At 33.0% G+C, this 20,572-nt stretch overlaps 1 protein-coding gene across 1 annotated transcript in view; it reads left to right on the top strand.

The window, feature by feature from the left end:
- Nucleotides 1-9,452: 9,452 nt before the first annotated feature.
- LOC143255669 (uncharacterized) overlaps nt 9,453-20,572 on the top strand; it is a 37,876-nt gene continuing 26,756 nt past the window's right edge. The window contains exon 1 of the mRNA XM_076511704.1: nt 9,453-9,644. Within this exon, the coding sequence (XP_076367819.1) occupies nt 9,602-9,644 (43 nt within the window). The 5' untranslated portion in view covers nt 9,453-9,601. The remainder of the gene's footprint in view (nt 9,645-20,572) is intronic.

Here is a 20,572-nt window from a genome sequence, read left to right as displayed (position 1 = left end):
TGAATCGTGATCTCTGAATGGAGGTGGAGTACTTACTTTGAATTTGACTTCCACTGCAGAGATGATCCAATATGGTACGAATTTTAATTTGCACGTTAGCATGAGGAATTTTAAGTTTAATTCAAAGGTCAAGTAGTCAGTATCGTAATTACGAACGTTTGGCATGTTTCACCTTGACCAACTTCTTAATTTATTAACTGTTGGAATTACTTCTTGATGATGAGAAACCAAATAAAAATGTATCTCAGAACGGCTGATATGGATACTGGCACTTTTATTGATAAAGAGAGAACAACGTTTTGACCTTCCTAGGTAACTTTCCCAAGATGACCTAGGAAGGTCGAAACGTTGTTCTCTCCTTATCAGTAAAAGTGTTAATACCCATACCAGGTTTGTGAGACACATGTTGGAATTACTGCTTTGCTTTTGTGTTACTTTCAAATTGAAATTTTTTAAACATATTTTCTTCATCACCTATCATTTTATATCTTATTTAAAACCTATATATGCGTATTAAATCAGGTAAAGATAGTATGCAAATTTTTAGCTGGAAGTGTTATTTCTTTTGTTTGTGTGGTCAAGGGCCTTAGTTGTTGTTTCATCGAAGTTCACTGTGCCCTTCTTGACCTTATGTTTGAGAGATACCTTGCGGCTGTAAACGTAGAGTAGACATGTTTTCACATTCTAGTGCCCCTTTTTGATTGGTCAACTATAGGAAAGGTATGTTGCACCAATGTAGTTTTGGCGTTTGACATTGCTTGTACAAGATATTATTTTTATCTCTGAAGAAAGCAGACTTCGCCAAATTTATAAAAATGAAATAGTTAAATGCTCTTTGTAGAAAAGAATAAATTATACAATAGTTACATCGTTTAAAATAATCAATTGAAACAATAAGTAATAACGTGTTCGGTTTACAAATAGACAAAGATTCAGATGTTTTTGCAATCATTTGAAAACGTAGATGATGGAATGCTTAATGAATAACTAAGCAAATGTTCTCAAAACACCAACTGAACGTACATAAACTTCTTCTTCCTCAAGAAAGTAAACACTTTTTAAAATTAACTAAACCGTTTCAGTTGTCTTTCTATTAATATTTAGAATAATACATCACTATTATCTGAGGAAAACAAATACAATAGCTTGTAAAGAACTACAGCCAATTACCATCTCAAATACTAAAAAAATAGTTCAAAGCATGAAAAATAAAGCTCTCTATAAGATAAAGAATAAATCATTCGAATTAAAAATGCTACTCATTTATTACATGAACATTTTAAAGGTATATCTAACTTATCCCTTAATGCTGACAATATACTTAAATCTTGGGAAAAAATCAATACTACCACGTTACACTAAAAAAAGACATTCAGGGTTTAAAACAGGAAATTACGGAACAATAAATCTTATAAGTTGTGTAGGCAAAATTTTATTAAAATTTATATTTATAAAGATATTCCTAAGCTATTTCGAAATTAAGTGATAAACTATTTAAGATTGTTTATAATTTGATTTTTTAAAGACAAGCACAAAGCTTCACAAGAGGCTATCTGTACTCTTCCCACCAACTAATTTACTACATAATATGTTTTAGGTCTCTGAAAAGCTGTCGACAGGGTTTGTTGTAAGGTTACAAATGGTCTTCGGACTTTCTTGATGACAAAAAATTACAGTTAATGTGTAAGCTTTGTTTTGTTTTGCCGGCTGTAAGTTTGAGCTGCCGACCAGACGAAAAGTATACGGCCGGTAACACCAACTGCCAACTATTGAAATACTTTTTACCAACGAATAGTGGGATTGATAATTATGACACTTTGAAAGGGTAAAAATGTTCTGCGTCGGGTTTCGACCTCACAACTCAGAAATTGTAAGATGAGCACTCTAATAATAAGTTTATTTCAAGCAACCAACAGATAACCACCCTCCCTGCGGTTCAGCAGTAAGTCTAAAGGCTTATGACGCTAAAATCCAGTTTTAATATCCATGATGGACATAACATAGACAGCTCATTGTGCTTAATAACAAACAAACCCTCAACGTACAAGACACCTATTAAGAATAGTCTGACAGCCAAAATCATGGTAGGGGTTCCTGTTACACGCCCCGTGTAAATAAGGATATAAACATTTAGAAACCTAACATAGTAATTAAGTTTTCTCAATGGTTAGTAGTGACAAAATAGCATATTTTAAAGTTTTCAAAATACTTATATTTTCTCCATAGAGCGTGTATTGATTCGTACTGAACAAGTTTTAGCTCTTCTGCAAACAAACGCTGTCTTACCTCGTATACTTGATAATTAAAAAACTAAAACTATAGTTAATACAAAATTTACTTCACAGTTTGGATACAAAGTATTCAAAGAGACTCCAAAATTAAAGACACGCGTACTGTAGATGTGATAAGTTTGAAATATTACATTGTTACATATGTTTTCATCACGAAACAGGAACATAGATTTAGTAAAAAGGTTAAGAAATATATAAGTGTGTTTCCATCCATTTGGATTATCCTTCCAGGCTAAGAATCTCATTTATTATTAAGCTGTTGGGAACATCAACACAGAAGATAATCCGAACAATTCCAAAGAAATGCTCTACAGAAATAGACGTATGATTTACTTGAAGAAGTCTGGGAAAAATTAGAAACCTTTTACTCCGAATAAACAGGGGAAGGCTATATTATATAGTTGTTTAAAGTAACAAGATGACGAAGTGTACTGAAAACACAAGAACTGATAACAGAGCTTCTTGATGCAGTACAGTGTTATCAAAAATACATACAAAACGAGATGGTTTAAAAGAGCCAAACACTAGTGTTAGTTGTTTTATCATCGCTTCCTATGCATCCCGATTTTGTTCCTTTTATAAACCTAAGTGCACATTTTATATTTGCTGTAAGAAATAAGGCGATTCAAGTTTGTATAATGTTACTACATTTATGTAGCAATGTAAAGTCTAGAACTCAGGAGAAACTTTGCAGGGTCTCCTGATTTGTTTCTACAATTCAACATCAAGATCTGATTGCAGTAAAGGCCAAGTACCGTAATAACCACCTCAGTAAATATATTTTAAGAATTGATGGAACTATTTGTAAGAAAAAGCCCAGTGAAATAATTGACATATTTGTAGGGGCTTTTCAAAAACTGATTAAAGATATCAAATATATCATTCTACAAGAAGCAGTGTTTGATATGGCTTTTCTACTAAGCTGATATAAAATATGTTTAGGTGATTGTGGGTAACCAGATCCAGACATGTATCATACACAGAGGCTAAAATCTTGAGTTGAAAAATATCTTGAAGAAAACATTGTTTTTACAAGATTTTCGCTGTAAACCGGCCTGATCTTCCTACAGTAGCAATGCTGACTTACAGACAACAATCAACAGACTGCCAGCTGTAAAACAAAAAGTAAAAGAAGCTATAGAAGCAGATCTTACAATTCCAGATGAACATTCAGATAAACGTATCCTATTCAGTGATAATATAAAACTAAGGTCAGCTGCTAGAAAGAGAGCGAATTTCAACAAGGTGTTGAATCGATACTGAAGATATGTCTCAATTATAAAGGCAGAACAAATAGTTTCGGAAGATTTATATACATTTTGTTGCCTTTTAGTAGGCAAAATATGAAAGTGCAGTTTATAAAGAAACTATGGTAGTGCAGTTACGTATTAAATTGTCCGATGGACACGGATGGAAATAGGCAGAAGCTGGTTTGTTTATTTGTTTTGAATTTTCGCGCAAAGCTACACAAAGACCATCTGCGCTATCTTTTCTAATTTAGAAGAATAAATCATGAGGGAAGGCAGCTAGTCATCATCACCCACCGCCAACTCTTGTACTATTATTTTACCAACGAATAATGCTCCCACGGCTTAAAGGGCGAACATATTTAGTGTGACAAGGATTCAAACCTGTAACCCTCAAATTACCGATCGAGCACCTAACCACCTGGCCATACCCGTCCAAGAAGTTAGCTGAAACTGGAGCGCATAACACAAAATGTCAACACCAAAAGAAGTATATGAACTTACAACACTTCAGTGCCGAGGGTCCAGGTGTACTTATAAGCAGAGCAAATACGTGATGGTGGGGTTGCAATGCATTCTTTCGTGTTTATGACTAGATTTTTCAGATACGTGTGAAAGTGTCCATGAATCGAGTTTGGTTTAGTTTGTTTTGAATTTGTCTTGAAAGTATAAATAGATTCAATTGTAAATTTAAATCGTTTCTGAAATAAACTATTTTCGGTTACATGGCCAACCTTTTTAATAAAAAAACACACACACAAAAGAAACCTCTGTAATCAACGGAGACTTTAAATTAATGAATCCATTAATATTTTGGTTTGTTTGTTTTGAATTTCGCGCTAAACTACACGAGGACTATCTGCGCTACCCGACCCTAATTTAGCAGTGTAAGACTAGAAAGAAGGCAACTAGTCATCACCACCCACCGCTAACTCTTGGGCTACTCTTTCACCAACGAATAGTAAGACTGACCGTCACGTTATAACGCCCCCACGGCTGAAAGTGCAAGCATGTTTTGTGGGACGGTTTTACAACTTTTACAAATTTACAAACAATAATGAGTTTTCGATGTGGCAGCAGATAGCCCGATGTCGCTTTGCTATGAAAAAAAAAACACTCACACACACACGCTTCCAGCTGGTCCAAAACTTCCTTGATATCTTATCAAGGGTTTACGATGAGCGAATTAATTTCGAATTTATATAGATATAAGTCACTTAATAGGAAGCTAGTTGGCTCTGTATTCTTCTTTCTTCCCCAGCCACACGTTAAGTAATTCCATAGTTGAAGCTATGTAATGGTCCTGTAAAAATACTAATGTCCAATGTGAATCCACAGAAGTTAAACGTTCCTGGTCAAATATCTAAAGTTCCTAATTAATATATGTTAATCACAGTTATAGCTTTCGAGGTTTATAGTACATCAACTTTGATTATATTTATAGGCGAGGGAAAAATTTTCTAGAAGTTTCAGTTTGCACAAAAATATAGACGATATACCATTGTTTACGTACACGCATAAATTACACTATTTAACACAAATTTTGTTCCTGGATAGTATGTATTATTTCTTAATTGCTTATGTTGTAAAAGTACAGAAAATGGCCATTATTTCCTTCAAACTTTGCTTTTGTGACGTGGATAATGAAATTTAGAAATTAACCTATTTTATATGTAAAAATGGACAAATTTGCACATTTTCATTTACATAAGGTCTGAATAAAACAACATATGAATTAAGATTTACATGTATTTATACTAAAATTATACAGAAATGACCAAAAATGTTTAGAAGTGAGTCGTTTTTCGAAATTTGCGACTGATGTAAATCACTTTTACGTTTCAGCCCCCAAATATAGTCTCCCATCATGTTTTTGTTATACGCTCCCAGGTCATGAAAGCAAAGTTTGAAGAGAAAAATAGGTCTTTTCCATTTGGGCTACTCTTTTACCAACGAATAGTGGGATTGACCGTCACATTATACACCCCCACGGCTGAGAGGGCGAGCAATTTTAAGTAATAATTATTACTTTAACACCTTTTAGATTTCTTAGTTTAGCTTTTATTTTAACTTTCAAGAATTACTTTTTAACTTACATGGGGGCGCACATGAGACTAGCAAAATGTCGTCAATAAAGGTTTCTTTTTTTTTAACTTCTCATTCTATCTTGTTAGTCCAATACAGCCGCTACAAACATTTGCCATGTTTTGTTTCATTGTATTGAGTTTTGATTGTGGTTTTTAAATTTTTATTACTTGGCTCCAGGACTTGCTTGAAACTGGAAGTTCCATAGCCAAACATAATCTAAGGCCCTTCAGGATTCTGTCTTCTAACTGTAATAAATACTCATAATGTCTTCCATAATTACCATTATTAGTTATAAAACGAATTGCGTCTAGGTGGGCCTACTGTTGCTATGGAAACAAACAATAATGTAGTAATAAATAACTGAAAATGATTTATAATGTTCTTAATAAAACATACTTTACTATCAATTATGTAAATTTGTCTTTTTGGACTATTTGTTGCAAAACTTCTCAAAACAATCGTCAGAAGTTTAGTTTCGATGTGAGGTCACTTTCAGTGAAAGGTAAAGCCAACGCATTTAGTTTATCTTGACAGAGAGTTGTTCATAGAAAATTTTTATCCTCTGTAAAGCAGAAAATGAACATTCATTCGAACAGTTTCCACAAGGCCTAATTAAATATAACTACAGATATGTATCAATGTTTGGAAATGTGTGGGTGCAAGTTTCAGTTATCTTAGGTTTTTAATTCGAAGATAATATTCATAATGATCTTGTCTTTGTACAGATCCATAATCTTAACTGGGCGAATTTGTCAGCAAATTGTTCTTCTAATCTCTCTATATACACAGACCATAAAGAGTTTACTACTGATAGGATATCATGTCTTAGTTTTTCAGTTTCGTAGATGAACTTAAAAGTAAGGAGGCTTCATTTTCTCTTTATTTTTAAATTCTGTCATTAATGCATCACAAATGACATATTAAAACTGTAAAACACGTGTATCTATACTAATCAAACCAACTTCAGAGTCATCCAAAAGATGGCTTTTAGAGTTTTCCTTTTCTTTGGAAGATACGTAATTACTATTCGCCTTTTGAATCAGGCACGTTTCTTGTTCAAAAACATCAACATTGTCTCTAACAAAATGCAATTGATTAAAAATGAAATAATGGCACAATTATGGACAAATTTCCAGTATTTGGCTCAAATTGTGTTTTGCTCTGTTTATTAAATGTATAATGGTATTCCCTAACACTGTCATTGTAGAAGTTTCTTGTTTCTTTAGTTTAGCTAGAAAAGTTTTTATTCCATCCTTATAGTAAGTTTTTCATATCAAATAAAGCATGTGAATAACAACTCGTTAGCTTTTCTACAGTGCTCTAGTTATATCCGCTTCTGCTGACCATAAGATTTGTAATAAGGATTTGAAACTTAGTCCTTCCCTAGAATCACAAAGTATTGATTTAATACGTTTCCGTCTTTGTGAAGATGATGAAAAATGGGCTCCAAAATTTCAAAGTAGTTTACATCATGCTGACTGCATTCTATGGCATTTACCCTCACAAGGTTTAGAAAATGAAAATGAACGTATTCAGCCAGAATACTTAGTCATTTTATTCTGGTCTGTAAATATGACTATTTTCCAGCCATATTACGACAAGTAATATGGCTGTCCAACACGGTTTTTACACTCAAGTTCAAGGTCTTCAAGAAGAGCAATGATAATTGTGGTCAAATGTGTTGCTTTGGGCATGTAAATGTTGAAATTTGTCAAAACTCTCTAATCAATTTAGGGGTTCCCAACCGGTGGGTCGCGACCCCCTTGGGGGTCGCAAAGCCTTGGCAGGGGAGTCGCGTAGCCTTGTCAGAAGTAGCTTGGGATAACATTAATTTTATTTCATCAATTACATTTTCATGTCGCGAGTGCCAAAAGGTTGGGAACCCCCTAATGGTTCTCATGGCTCATTCACGTACTTGAATATCAGAATCAGTGGATCTTAGCGTGTAATGTCTCATATCAAATCAACAACAATTTCAAAATGTTTTACCTTCTCCACTTTTGTTGCTGTGTACCCCAGAATTTTGTTAGCCATGAGCTGTATGATTTCACAAAAAGCAAAGGAAAATAATTTGTGTGACCACTGCGAATATTTCCATTCTTAGAAAGATGGTCATCTACGAATTACTTCCATGATACCTAAGAAAGCTGTCTTTTTGTAGTGAATTTACTATTTTATTGTCACCAGAAACTTAGCTTCGTTGCCAAAGAGTTTTAACAGTATCTCATTTTAGAGCTGCAACCACATAAATTGTTTTAACTTTTTCTATATGTTTTTAAAAATATAAAACCTTTGTCTCTCGATATGAAATTTAGATAATAACATTTTTGAAGAAGATATTCAAAAGATAATATGTGATGTCAATTTTTTACAATTTAAGGTTGAAAATGGGATTTCATGCACCAGTCATGGCCTGGTCAGTTCCTTTTATATAATACAAACGCTGTTAGAGTTCTGAAAGTAACAGACACATACTATACTGTAAATTATTTGTTGAACCTCTTGTTATCGCCGCTTAACTGATTGCTTTGCTGAAAACCCGGGCGCGAGAGTATATCATAAGGTTAGAACGTTAGGCACAAATACATATTTGTAAGTATTTCATTTGAGGGTTGGTTTAATTTTCACGCAAAGCTACACGAAGGCTATTTGCGCTAACCATTCCTAATTTAGAAGTGTGATACTAGAGGGAAGACAGCTAGTCTTTACCACCCACCGTCAACTCTTGGGCTACTCTTTTAGCAACGAAGACTGAGATTGACTGTCACATTATAACGCCCCCACGGCTGAAAGGGCGAGCATATTTGGTGTGATGGGAATTCGAACCAGCGACCTTCGAATTACGAGTCGAGTGCCTTAACCCCCTAGCTATGTCGGGCTGCCTCATTTGAGGTTCTATTTATATTTTATTTATGCGTAACAGTATTTAAGCGATATTTTCAAACACAGGATCACGCGTGTATGAAGTTATTGTGTATTATTTACGCACATTCGCAACGTGAGGTAAATATTATGAGTGATTCGAATGATATAGAGTGTTTTAAAACTTTGCCATGAAATAATGTTACAATAATGAACTAAAATTTTATATCTTTCTACCTGTTGGTATTAAAAACTACAACACTTACAATTTTTCATGATGTGTAGTTAGGAAAATAATTTTCCTTCATGTACTGTTTTCAAAACGTCTATCTATAAAAAGCTGTCTGAACGATACAATATCTAATTGGAACTGCACTATTATAGACTAAGCAACCCATTCTGTAAAAACTATAACTAGCTGGAACTAAACCTACAGAAATACGTGGGTACTACTTTGTTACTTTGAATACCGAGTTCTTTAGTACGAAGCACGACCATCTCAGTCTTTCCACTTAGAACGTAAAGCCAAACCTGTTCACTCTACATTGCAGGTACTGCTACTCCCCTCAAGGTATGACTTCTAGCCAATCCGAGCAATGCTTACAAGGAAGTAGGAGTACATACACTATCCATATTTTTAGGGTTAACTGTCCTTTATTTTATTATAGCATACAGAAGATGGTTTTGTTTTTTTATTTGCTATTCAAGGCATCTGAATCAAGTGATCTGATAGTCGTCAAAGTTAAACCTAAACTGTTAAAACTTAAATAGGTACATTTAATAGAAGTTGTTGGTAGTTACGAATTGTTCAGCGACCAGTAAATGTGTGGCACTGGTTTGCTGAGTCAGGTGGTCGTTGTTCTTGTAACCTGAAAGTACAGAGTTCTTTGTGTCGAAACATTTTAAAAGAGATGTTTGGCATTTGGAAACACGAGTAGAAATATTCTTAAACCCAACAGATCAACAACAAATTGAAACTAGTGACATGTTTAAACGCTACAGAAGTACTACCAAACGGAAATTACAGAAAAAAAATAGAAGCTTTATTTCTAGTCGTATTTTTACTGGACGTTATTCCACTCGTTAGTGGCTGTGCATTGCAGTTTGCACAAAATGATTCGTTTTCTATTTCTAGTCCTTATGGGATTTTTATGTGGTAAGTCTATTAGAGTACTTTTACTTAGTTTTATATTTAGTTAGTATATTTGGCTCATTTGATATTTGTGCAAGTAATACTACAATTTTTTATTCTTAAGTATTAATACTTGTAAAATAATTATGAAGGTATTTTTGAGTATTAAATTTGTAGGTTGTAAAACACTTTTGTTATTTGACAATGTTATTAGAATTTAGAGTACGACGTGTTTTTGATTGTATATACATCACAAATGTTACCTGGTTTTTAACATTTGTATTAAACTATTACTGTATGTAGTTCTAATAAATAAACTAACACAAATAGCTGACTAACTGTAGAAATAATAATGCAATACTAATAAGTCATTATAATTAATTTATATGTGGTTTTTACCAAAACTATGAAAATATTTTAGTTTTAGTAGGTGTAATAGAACTAATACTTTAGTATCAAACTTATCGTGTGTTTCAGGGAAAAAAAAAACATGCTTAAATAAGAATAAGAGAAATGTATTTTATAATTGTGTTTATAAATATAAAAGTGAGCTTGAAAATTGCTTTTAACATTTAGTAGTATATTTTACGGATTACAAGCTTTATAATTTAGTCGTGTAAATATAATGAACGTCGTAATCGGTTAATGTACAACTGTGTATATTTGGTTTTATTACCTATATAGGGGATAGAATTGTAAAAACGGATAAAAATCTTTAAAAAAATGTTTGCGCAAAATTATATATGGGCTTTCTGCGTCCTGTCCACTGTGATGATCGAATCTCGAATTCTACAGCATTAGAAGCTATGAGTTTATAGTAGAAACTATTTTCTCCTAGTTTGCGTTATTGTAATGTGGATCGTATGTTTTTTGCTTCAAAAGTTTTTAAGTGTACTTAAATTCTTGCTACGTGTCTTTAAACCGTTTTAGATCTTAATTGAAGTTCTCAAAATATGCAGTTTTAAATTATAATCGCACAGTAAGCCAAATAACGTTAAAAAGCGACCTGGTTGTTTTTAAGTCACGTTCGTTCTTTCAATCAACTCTATTGAACTGACTATTTGTTTGTTCGATACAAATTATATTCATATTAATAAGGTGTCCAGACTTGCCCTCTATGTTCAAGGTAGCCTCATACTGCAGGCTAAACATCTTAGAGAAGGTTTAGCGAGAACGAGTTTCCATGATTAGGAAAAAAAAATGTAACTTTATCTTCCTCTCCTAGCTGTATCGCAGTTGAATAAACCTCTAATTAAATTCTTCTATAATAAGAACCTGAAAAATACATATTTCTTTACGTATATCAAGTTTTTGTTGTATTTATTATAAATATGCATACAGGGGTTTGCAGATTAGTTGTGTTACGTATAATTTATTTCGGATGAGTTTCCTATTTATTATGTTAACGTATTACTATTTCAAATAACCGAAAATTTGAATTTATAAATTAATAAAATGTTAATATGTATCAAATTTACGGTATTTGCCGACAAGAATGATACGCACAATATTTCGTTTTTAATACAAATATATTTTAATATACAAAAAAACAAGCACAAAAGTAATACAATTTATAATAACAGTTATTACAAATGATGGTATGTATACAATAGTTTTATAAACTTACAAACGATACTGACTCTTATATCCGGTCTAGAACTGGATATTTTATCAATGATTCAGGTCCACGATAAACAAATTAATCCTGAGTTCATATTGTCACGCCACGCTTAAGCTAGCTAGCTTGATTGGCCTCACACCCTGTCAAGTTGACTTTTTCGGCGAAGATATTTAATGTCCTCGTAGACATACTAACGCCCGAAGTTAATTCACTGACATTGAACAGCTCGTAATGTTCGAAATCTATAAATGTTCCTGGTCCAGTTCTGTAGTTTTGCAATTAATAGATGTTTATCACAATTATAACTTTCTCGGCCTATAGCACACTAAATGTAGCTGACCAATATTATTATTATTCTGTCTCTCGCTAACTGTTTTTTATATGAATCATGCGAGACTCTAGAACGTTCACCAAAGTTAGCTTGGCCACAGCACTGTCCATCACTAGTATAACGTACACATTAGTACATTGTTGATTCTTACGCTCAAGAATCTATAAATTTCAAGAACAGGAGGAACTTGCGCAATATGCAGTAGAGAATATACGTCACATGCAAGAAATAAAACAAGCGTAGGCACTAAAATAAATGTTGCAACACTAAATCTGTTACAGTTGACGTTCTTGCAACTAGGGTGTAGTAAAGGCTTAGAAAAGGTTAGATAACGTAACGACTGTTTTGTAAAGTTTGTAGCCACTTAACCCTGTTACTGTATTATGTCCTCCTGGAGTGTTTTTGCACTCATTACAGCTGATGGTGAGGGTACCAAGCCTTATAGAAACTAATGTGATCTACGAAATACAGTTGTAATGCTTTTTCCGTGGTTAATTTAGGACTATAAGATATCACATAAATATTTTGTACGAAAAAAAATAAATGTGGAAATGAAACAACATAAAAATGAATTTTGACATAGACACAATCCTGGGGCTATCTACACCTTTGGAAGTTAGTTCTACTAAAATGTACAATTAGATGACTTGCTGCTATAGCAAAACTTGAATTATAAAAATGAAGTTCAGAAATAGTATTGTGATGGATTTACAAATATACATTTATTTTAATATTGATGTTTTTTTTTTTTAAAGCGAAATTTATATTTAGAAATGCATGCAATTTATAAGTGTATTGCAAAATTCTCGCCTATTCACTAAATTTGTAGAAGATTCTTGAGTGTATGAATCAATAATGTATATATGTAAATACCAGCATTGTTGAATTAGCTGAAATTTCTAAAAACTCTCCTCTCAAGCTTATAAACCAACGCGACACGCCAAGAGACAGTTTATGTTGTTGGTTTCTTACAGTTGGAGTGCTTTAAACCTCGAAAGTTATAACTGCGATTAACATTTATTAATCGGGAAACTACAGAAAATTAATAGATTTCAAATATCGCAAATCGTGTAACTTCAGCGGATTAAAGACATTAAATAACTTCGGCAGTGAGAAACTCACTTGTGAAGAGATGAATTGTACCTATATGAACTCGAAATTAATTCACTCATCGTGAATTCTCGATAGGATATCAATAATAATATTGAATTAAAGAAGCTGGTCAGTTCTACCCGTTCTAATCGTGGGTTACTTTAATCGACTATTACTGATATAACGCACCCACGACCTCAATGATACCAGAGCAAGAACCAAGAAATTTCGTATCTACAGTTCAGCATTCTAACCATTCGGCTACATTCGTCCTTAAGAAATTTAGAGAACCTTGGCGAAACGGAAGATGTGTTTGATATTGTTACTTTACACAAAATTGCATAAGCCTTCATAATAAAACAAAACCCCTCGATCCATTTCAGTTCTAATCTGAGGTCACTTGAAATTGTGACCCATATTCTGCTTTGTTGAAGTCTACCTTTGAAATGTACTCATACATTTATTAAAATTTAGAATATACTTGCAACGAATCTATACAACCTACTCAGAGAAATTTTATTGCTCATCAAATTTTGTAGCTTGTTGGTTTTCATAAAGCTATATTTAAAGGTGTGATTGATGAAAGACGTTAATATATCATAACATAATCTATAACGTAAAGATACATTATGAGAATAAACTACCTAAATAACAACATATCCATTGTGAATGTAAATTTACAAGCAGATTTTATAGTGGCCTTAAAGAGTGAAATAGTTTTTTTAGCAAGGCCTCAAATAAGCAAAATCATTAAAATCAATGTCAAAGAAAAAGAAAATTAATTCTGATAAAGATATTTATTGAAATGATTTCCGGTGAGACAGCGGTCACTTTACGGACTTACAATACTAAAATCCGGGGCTCAGTTTGTTCCGTATTATTTCGGACGAAACTTCGATGTATTATATTAGGTATGTTAAAAATATTACTATTTCAAGTAACCAGAAATGTGAATTTGAATTTATTAGTTAATGAATTGTTAATATGTATCAAATTTATGTTATGTGTCAAGAAGATTTATACTATGCACACAATTTCTTTTTCTAAGACACATATATTTTAATACGCCTACCGCTAGTACAGAATTAAGTCTACGGATTTACAACGCTAAAATCAGAGGTTCGATTTCCCTTGGTGGGCTCAGCAGGTATCTCGATGTGGCTTTGTTATAAGAAAGGCACACACACAATATTTAAATATACAAAAAATAACAACAAAATCACACAAAAGCAATACATTTATAATAACGGTTATTACTAATAGCTATTACAAATGACGGTTTATATACAAGAGTTTTGCAACCTAAAAAACTAAACTGAGTCTTATATCCGGTCTAGAACCGAATATTTTATTGGTGGTCTAGGTTCACGACGAGCAAATTAATTTTGAGTTGATATTATTACCTTCTTATAAGCTAACGCTGTTTTTATCTTGTCTGTCTTCACACCAGGTACAGGCTGACTCTTTTCAGCAAAGATATTTAATGTCCTCGTAGAAATAATAACGTTTGATGTAATTCACTTAAGTTGAACGGTTTGTAATGTTCGAAATCTAAAAGCTTCCTGTTCAAATTCTGTAGTTTTCCGATTAATATGCGTTAATCATAATTATAGTTTTCTAGGCCTATTTAACACTGACTGTAACTGTTCAATAATATTACTACTTCTGTCTTTTGGCTGGCCACGTTTTGTAGGAATCATGCGATTTTGTAAAAATTCTCATGTGCTTTTGTCAAACAAGTATTTTGGATTTTGACTCACACGAACGTTCTACAATTTTCGAGTAAAGGCAGGACTTGCGCAATACATAGTTAAGAATATAGCCACAGGCAAAAAAGAAAACTATATAGAAACAAACGTAGCAATAAAACAATTATACAACAGTAAATCTGTTACACATTCCAGTTGTGTAGTCTTGCACAAGGAAAATAACAACCAAAACGATATTTATTGAATACTCTTATATTAGCAAAAGAAAACATGCACCTCAACTTTCTTTAAATTAAACAGCAAGAACAACAACTGTGTATCAAATAAAAATCACTAACATAAAAATAATTAAGTTTTAGAATCCTATATCATATTAATTTACTATTTTTCTAACTGCTCTATAATAATAACTTTAATATTTATAATACTTGCTGTTCTGCAAATGTGAATGTCTAAAAGTGCTTAGATGTTAGGCTATGAAAAATAATTTCAGAAGTAAACTAAATAACTTTTATTTTATTTTTTACACACATATTTTTAGCTTTTAAAGTATCGGTACTTCGCCCAAATTTCAAGTTCTGGTGTAGTCCATTAGCATTACGCCTTAGAATTTCTCACTAGGTGCTACGTGCTTTTGTTTTGTAAACATTAATATAATACCTTTGGCCATTTAGTGTCAAATATATTGCCTGAACTGGAGAAACTAGTGTTTTTTGGAAAAAAAAGCTTAAAAATATTGTGTTCAAGAAGCTGGAAGCAAAAGTGGAATATTAACTGACCAGGAACTGTTGCTACGACGGTCTTTATCTAATGTTAATAAACTATTTAATAAGACCTGAATAAAAACATGCACGAGCTTTAGCTGTAATGGTGGACTGAAAATGTTCTCTCACGCGAAGTGAGATCGGTTGTCCTTCACTGAAGGAGACAGAACAGGTTTAATATGTACGTCATTAGTTTTCTGGGCCATACACCTAACAATGAAACTTTGAGTGTATAACTGCTTTGATAAACGTAGATCTAATTTATTTCCTGTACATAAATTTAGTCCAGTACTACGTCGTGTTACAACAGTTTTTTGAGTCAGTAATGTGAATTGAGTTGAAGCTGTTTTGTGTTACTCTTTACAAAGATTGACAATAAAAAAGTATCAAGTGACAGAAATAAGGAAAAATTAAGTGCTATTTATTACATCTGTATTGGATAATGAAAAAGTGTTCAATGTAGGTAAAACACACGTCTGTGACAAAAAATTATACTTACTTAAAACGTTTCTGACACAAGCTCTTCGTCAGGTAGTTTAAACCATGTTACTTAGAAAAAGACTTACACGTGAATTATGTTTTTTTTTTTTATGGGAAATATGTTGCAAATAATTAAAAAAGAAAACAACAGCATTAAGTCATCGTATAGCATACTCGTTGCATTAAAACGTTTGACTAAATAGAAAAACTTAAGGTCATCCTGAATGAAAAAGCCAATATACAATCCGAATTCCTCGAACAAAGGCATTTCTAACGATGTGAACGTTGTAGCGTTTGATCAAGAAATTTGTGAGAAATACACACAAACGCAAACATATTATTTATCTGGATTGAGTTAAAAGTGGACACAGTTGCTAATATTACGTGTATATGTGTGTATACGGATGTAAGTCCTTAGACTTCTCTGATCTTGATTGTTTAGTTTGTTCATACTTAGGCCTATAGAGTGCTGACTGCAGCTATTCAATAATAATATTCATGTTTCGGCTAGCCGCTTTTTTTTTATAGGAATTACGCAATTTTGTAGAACTTTAGGTAATATCGACGCGCGCTTTCGTCAAACAAGTATTGTTTTTTACAGTTTCAAGAATTCCCTACAAATTTCGAGAAGAGGCGGAACTTGCGTAATATACAATCAAGAATATACGTTACATACAAAAAGAAAAGGGCATTGAAAGAAGCGTAGGCACTAAAATAAATGTACAACAGTAAATCTGTTACATACTTGTTTGCACACATTTCGTGTAATTCGACAAAATCGGGCACAGATAGTACCGCATTACTGTGGTTAGCATATTGTGCATTTTTGAAACGGCTTTCATGACGGCAGCATCTTGTTAATATCAGTCCTGTCAGCCAGAAGTTTAGTAAATGAGAAATATACCTAAAAGTGCATCTCAAACAAATCTATATTTTACGGATAGCTTAAAAGTAATGAGTAGCTAAAAATTTCACTTCAACACTTGTATATCTCAGAGACGTAAGTTCTGTATCATCATAAACATACATGTATATATATTATAACCATATATGTTTAAGCCATAAACATAACACATTAATGTGAAACAGAATACGCTGCATATTTTTAAAGAAAGGATCCTAGGGTACAAGCTGCAACGTGGGATTGTAAAGTGTATCTTATACATTGGAACAAGTTTTAAGAGCACAACAACATTTGGTCAACAACTGTTTAATAGCATCGTAGTCATCGTGGACACAGATGAACTCTCTTAGACGAGTTGTGATACAAAGTGAGGAGAGGTTTATGTTAACCTCTTTACACGCATTCTTGTTCAGATATTCTGTAGTATGGGTCACACGAAAAGTAAAATGCGAACTACGTTTCTGATTATCACCAGATGATTTTTACTTTAACTCATCAGTTTTGATTCCTTTCTAACTTTATAAGTTTCACAAAAAAATATAATTGTTTCCTTTTCTAATGTTAACCACGTGAATCTGAAGGTTTGCGATAGTGAAACTCTGCTTATGATACCAGCAGTGGCAGAGCACTGGTAGCCAATTGTGTAGCTTTGCGCTTAGTAACAAACAAAACCCTTTATGAAGATTATACTTAATATTGTGTTGCTAGGTGTACATCTAAAGGACTCTGAGTTCCAAGCTTTAACTGTTGATCAAAATTTACTTTTTTCTTCAGAATACAATAATTGTATCAATATAAAATCAATGACTATATAAACATTTAAAACGAAGACTTTGGCTAGATGAATTAAGATATTGTCTGAGTATTTCAAGCGCAAACCTAGTCTAGTTGTTAGCATGCTGCGCTAAGAATAAAAGTATCCAGAGTTCGAGACGTGAGAGATCTGATCACGCTTCGCATTTTACGCTGTGGGCGTAGCGTAAAATAATTCGGTTCAAAGAGTGGTCAGACAAGACTTTTGTGATGGCGGATGTTTCTGGCTAACTGCTTTTACTCGGGTCAATAAGTCAAAATTAGGGGTAGATGCATTTGATTTATTGTGTCTTTGACCTAGTAATTTAATCCACGTGTGCATATGGTGCCATTCAGGATATAGTTTTCCAAACTGTGAGTGCTAACTATTTCGATACGACAGCTGCAAGTTAATGGACTCCGCGGTTCGGTCCCCTTGGTGAACACAGCAAATAGTCTAGTGTGACTTTGCTATAAAACAACCAATTAAAGAAGTGGAAAGATGAAGGTAAAAATAGAAAGAAAAACAATAATTTTTTGCACACTGAAATTTAAATTTTATTAGTTACTTAAGCCAGTTAGTTTCTGTAAAAGTTGCCATCATTAAAGCTGTGAGAATAGTGCTTACTTGATGTAAGAAATGAGGAGGAGAAAAGCCAGTATTGTTCTGAAATACGTCTTAAGACAAACATTTTTTTTTTTTTTCAGTAGGAAATGTTAATTTGTCCATTATCTTTAATGGCAGATTGTTTGTTTGGTGGGCCTGTTATTATGAGAAAGATGTTTTGAATTGGGTAAATAATTTCTCCTATGTTTGTTATAAGTTTATTTTTGTTCTTCTAAATATTTTTACATTTTTTTCTAATCACAACAATAGCAGTAATATTAAGGTACAGCTGAGGATAAAGTACCAACTAGTGTATTTTTTGTCGTTCTATCAGTTGTATTTTTATATTCCTTCTGGCCCAACATGCCCAGGTGGTTAAGACACTCGACTCTTAATCTGAGGGTTGCGGTTTCGGATCCCCGTCACACCAAACATGCTCGCCCTTACAACCGTAGGGGATTATAATGTGACGGTCAATCCCACTATTCGTTGGTAAAACAGTAGTCCAAGAGTTGACCGTGGGTGGTGATGACTAGCTGCCTTTCCCCTGTCTTACACTGCTAAATTAGGGACGGCTAGCGCAGATAGCCCTCGTGTAACTTTGCGTGAAATACTGGCTTATCTTATGCATATTTTACCACGACTACAACTGATTTGATATATCCCACTCTTCTATTTGTGATCGTTGAGACATTAGTTAGCTATAAATAAGTACCAATTGTATTTTGATGAATAAAAGATTTTTTTTTGCAATTTTCTCAGAAATCATAGGGAAAAATAATTATCTAATAAACTTTATTTGAGATGGCTTAAATGAATTTAGTTGGAGTATATCATTAGTATGAGTTTTTCAGTTCCTTTTCTGGAAATCTGTGGAAATAACTCTAGGATCATAACGATTATTCAGCGATACTATTTTTAAGCCCAAACAGCGGTATATCTTCGGATTCAAACCGCTAGAAACTAGCTTTCGATAGCCGTCCCTATTTTAGCAGTGTAAAACTAGAGGGAAAGCAATTAGTCATCACTGCCCAACGCCATATCTTAAGATACTCTTTTACCAACGAATAATGGGATTGATTGAACATTATAAATACTCCACGGCTAAAAGAACGAGAACGCATGATGGGAAGTCAAGCGTCCTAACAACCTGACCATGCCGGCTTTCTAACTGAGGGACAGGTCCTGAGTTAATAAAATGACAAACGATATTATTTAGACAAGTAATCTGAGCGTATTGAAACAAACCCCTATAAAGAATATTCAAGTCTTGAAGCTTTGTTTTGTTTCAGTCAAAAGTTTTATTTAAGCTACTGAAATCGCCTTGTAGACCATGACGGAAAATCTTATGAAAAAAAAAGGGAAGCTGTTGTTTACGTATTAATTTGGACTCATTTTATATATTTGTATACAATATTTCTTTTCATTAAACTTTCTTAGATCGAACCTGGTAAATGAGACTTCATTTAAGTTAGTTCGTCCCTTTGAACATTTATTAAAGTTAGGCGCATAGTTTGTTATTTATCAAAAGATTGAACTTTGAACTACACAAGTTGAATTGATTGGTTCTAACGATTGCACACATTAACATCACGTACGTAAGAACGTGACTAGTTGTACAAAGTAAATGCAAGTAAATGTATTTGTTAAGAAAAACAAAACTTGTTTAATCAAGAAACTTGTAGAAGGGGCCTTGACTTAAATCTCTGAGTATATATAATGATAAATAACTAAACAGATGCACTATAAGAAGAAATCACAGGTGTAATACCGTATTATGCTTATACACCCAGGGAAAAGTTTTGTGTTTGAGTTAAGTTATGGTAGTTGTAACTAGTACATCATACATTAACTAAAAAGGTGAAAACATGATTATTAGATTTTTTGTCATTTTTTACGTACTTCAACAAAAATGAAAAAAACTGACCTAACAAAAATTTGTAAATTGCAACTTCATCACAGAGCACAACATTCTTTGCTCCATACGTTAGAATTAAATTTTACAACGCTACTGGTTTTATTTCAGAACAGTTACAGCGGTAAAACTACGGTCTTACAGTGCTAAAATCTACGGTTCAATTCACTGCGGTGGAAACAGCAGATAGCACAGTGTGTATTTGCTCTGAAAACAACAAACTGAACTATGAAAAAGAACATAAACATATGCATTTGAAAATCGTAGTTGCAAATTATACTTGACATTTATAATCATTATTCCAGACACGGTTTGTTTATTTTTTTATAGGATACTGGTATTCCAGTTTAGTTAAGGGTGAACGAAAACAACAATAAAACTTTTCATTTTTGCACTCTTATGAGTAAAAATTTTCAAAATATGTTAATTTAGCGTCAGAATTTCAATACATTTACAAAACTTCTCTGCTGTTCTTAAGGATGAAATATTTGTGGGTCTTAATGTGCTCAAAGATTGAAAAGCTACATGGAAGGGAAGGCTGTAAAAGGGTTTTTGTGGACTTTCTTTGAAATTCCAGTCATTAACATAGAAGAAAAGACAGTTTATATTCATAAACAATGGTACTGTATTTTAATGTTAACTTAACTGCTTGAGGATGGGGTACAAGAGACGGTGAAAACAGAACCTTGAAAATAACTATAAGTTATATTATTATCGCTGATGTTTTTCTTTCGTTT

The sequence above is a fragment of the Tachypleus tridentatus genome, chromosome 7, assembly GCF_004210375.1.
Source record: "Tachypleus tridentatus isolate NWPU-2018 chromosome 7, ASM421037v1, whole genome shotgun sequence".
NCBI classification, from domain to species: domain Eukaryota; kingdom Metazoa; phylum Arthropoda; class Merostomata; order Xiphosura; family Limulidae; genus Tachypleus; species Tachypleus tridentatus.
This window is presented reverse-complemented; position numbering and strand designations above follow the sequence as displayed.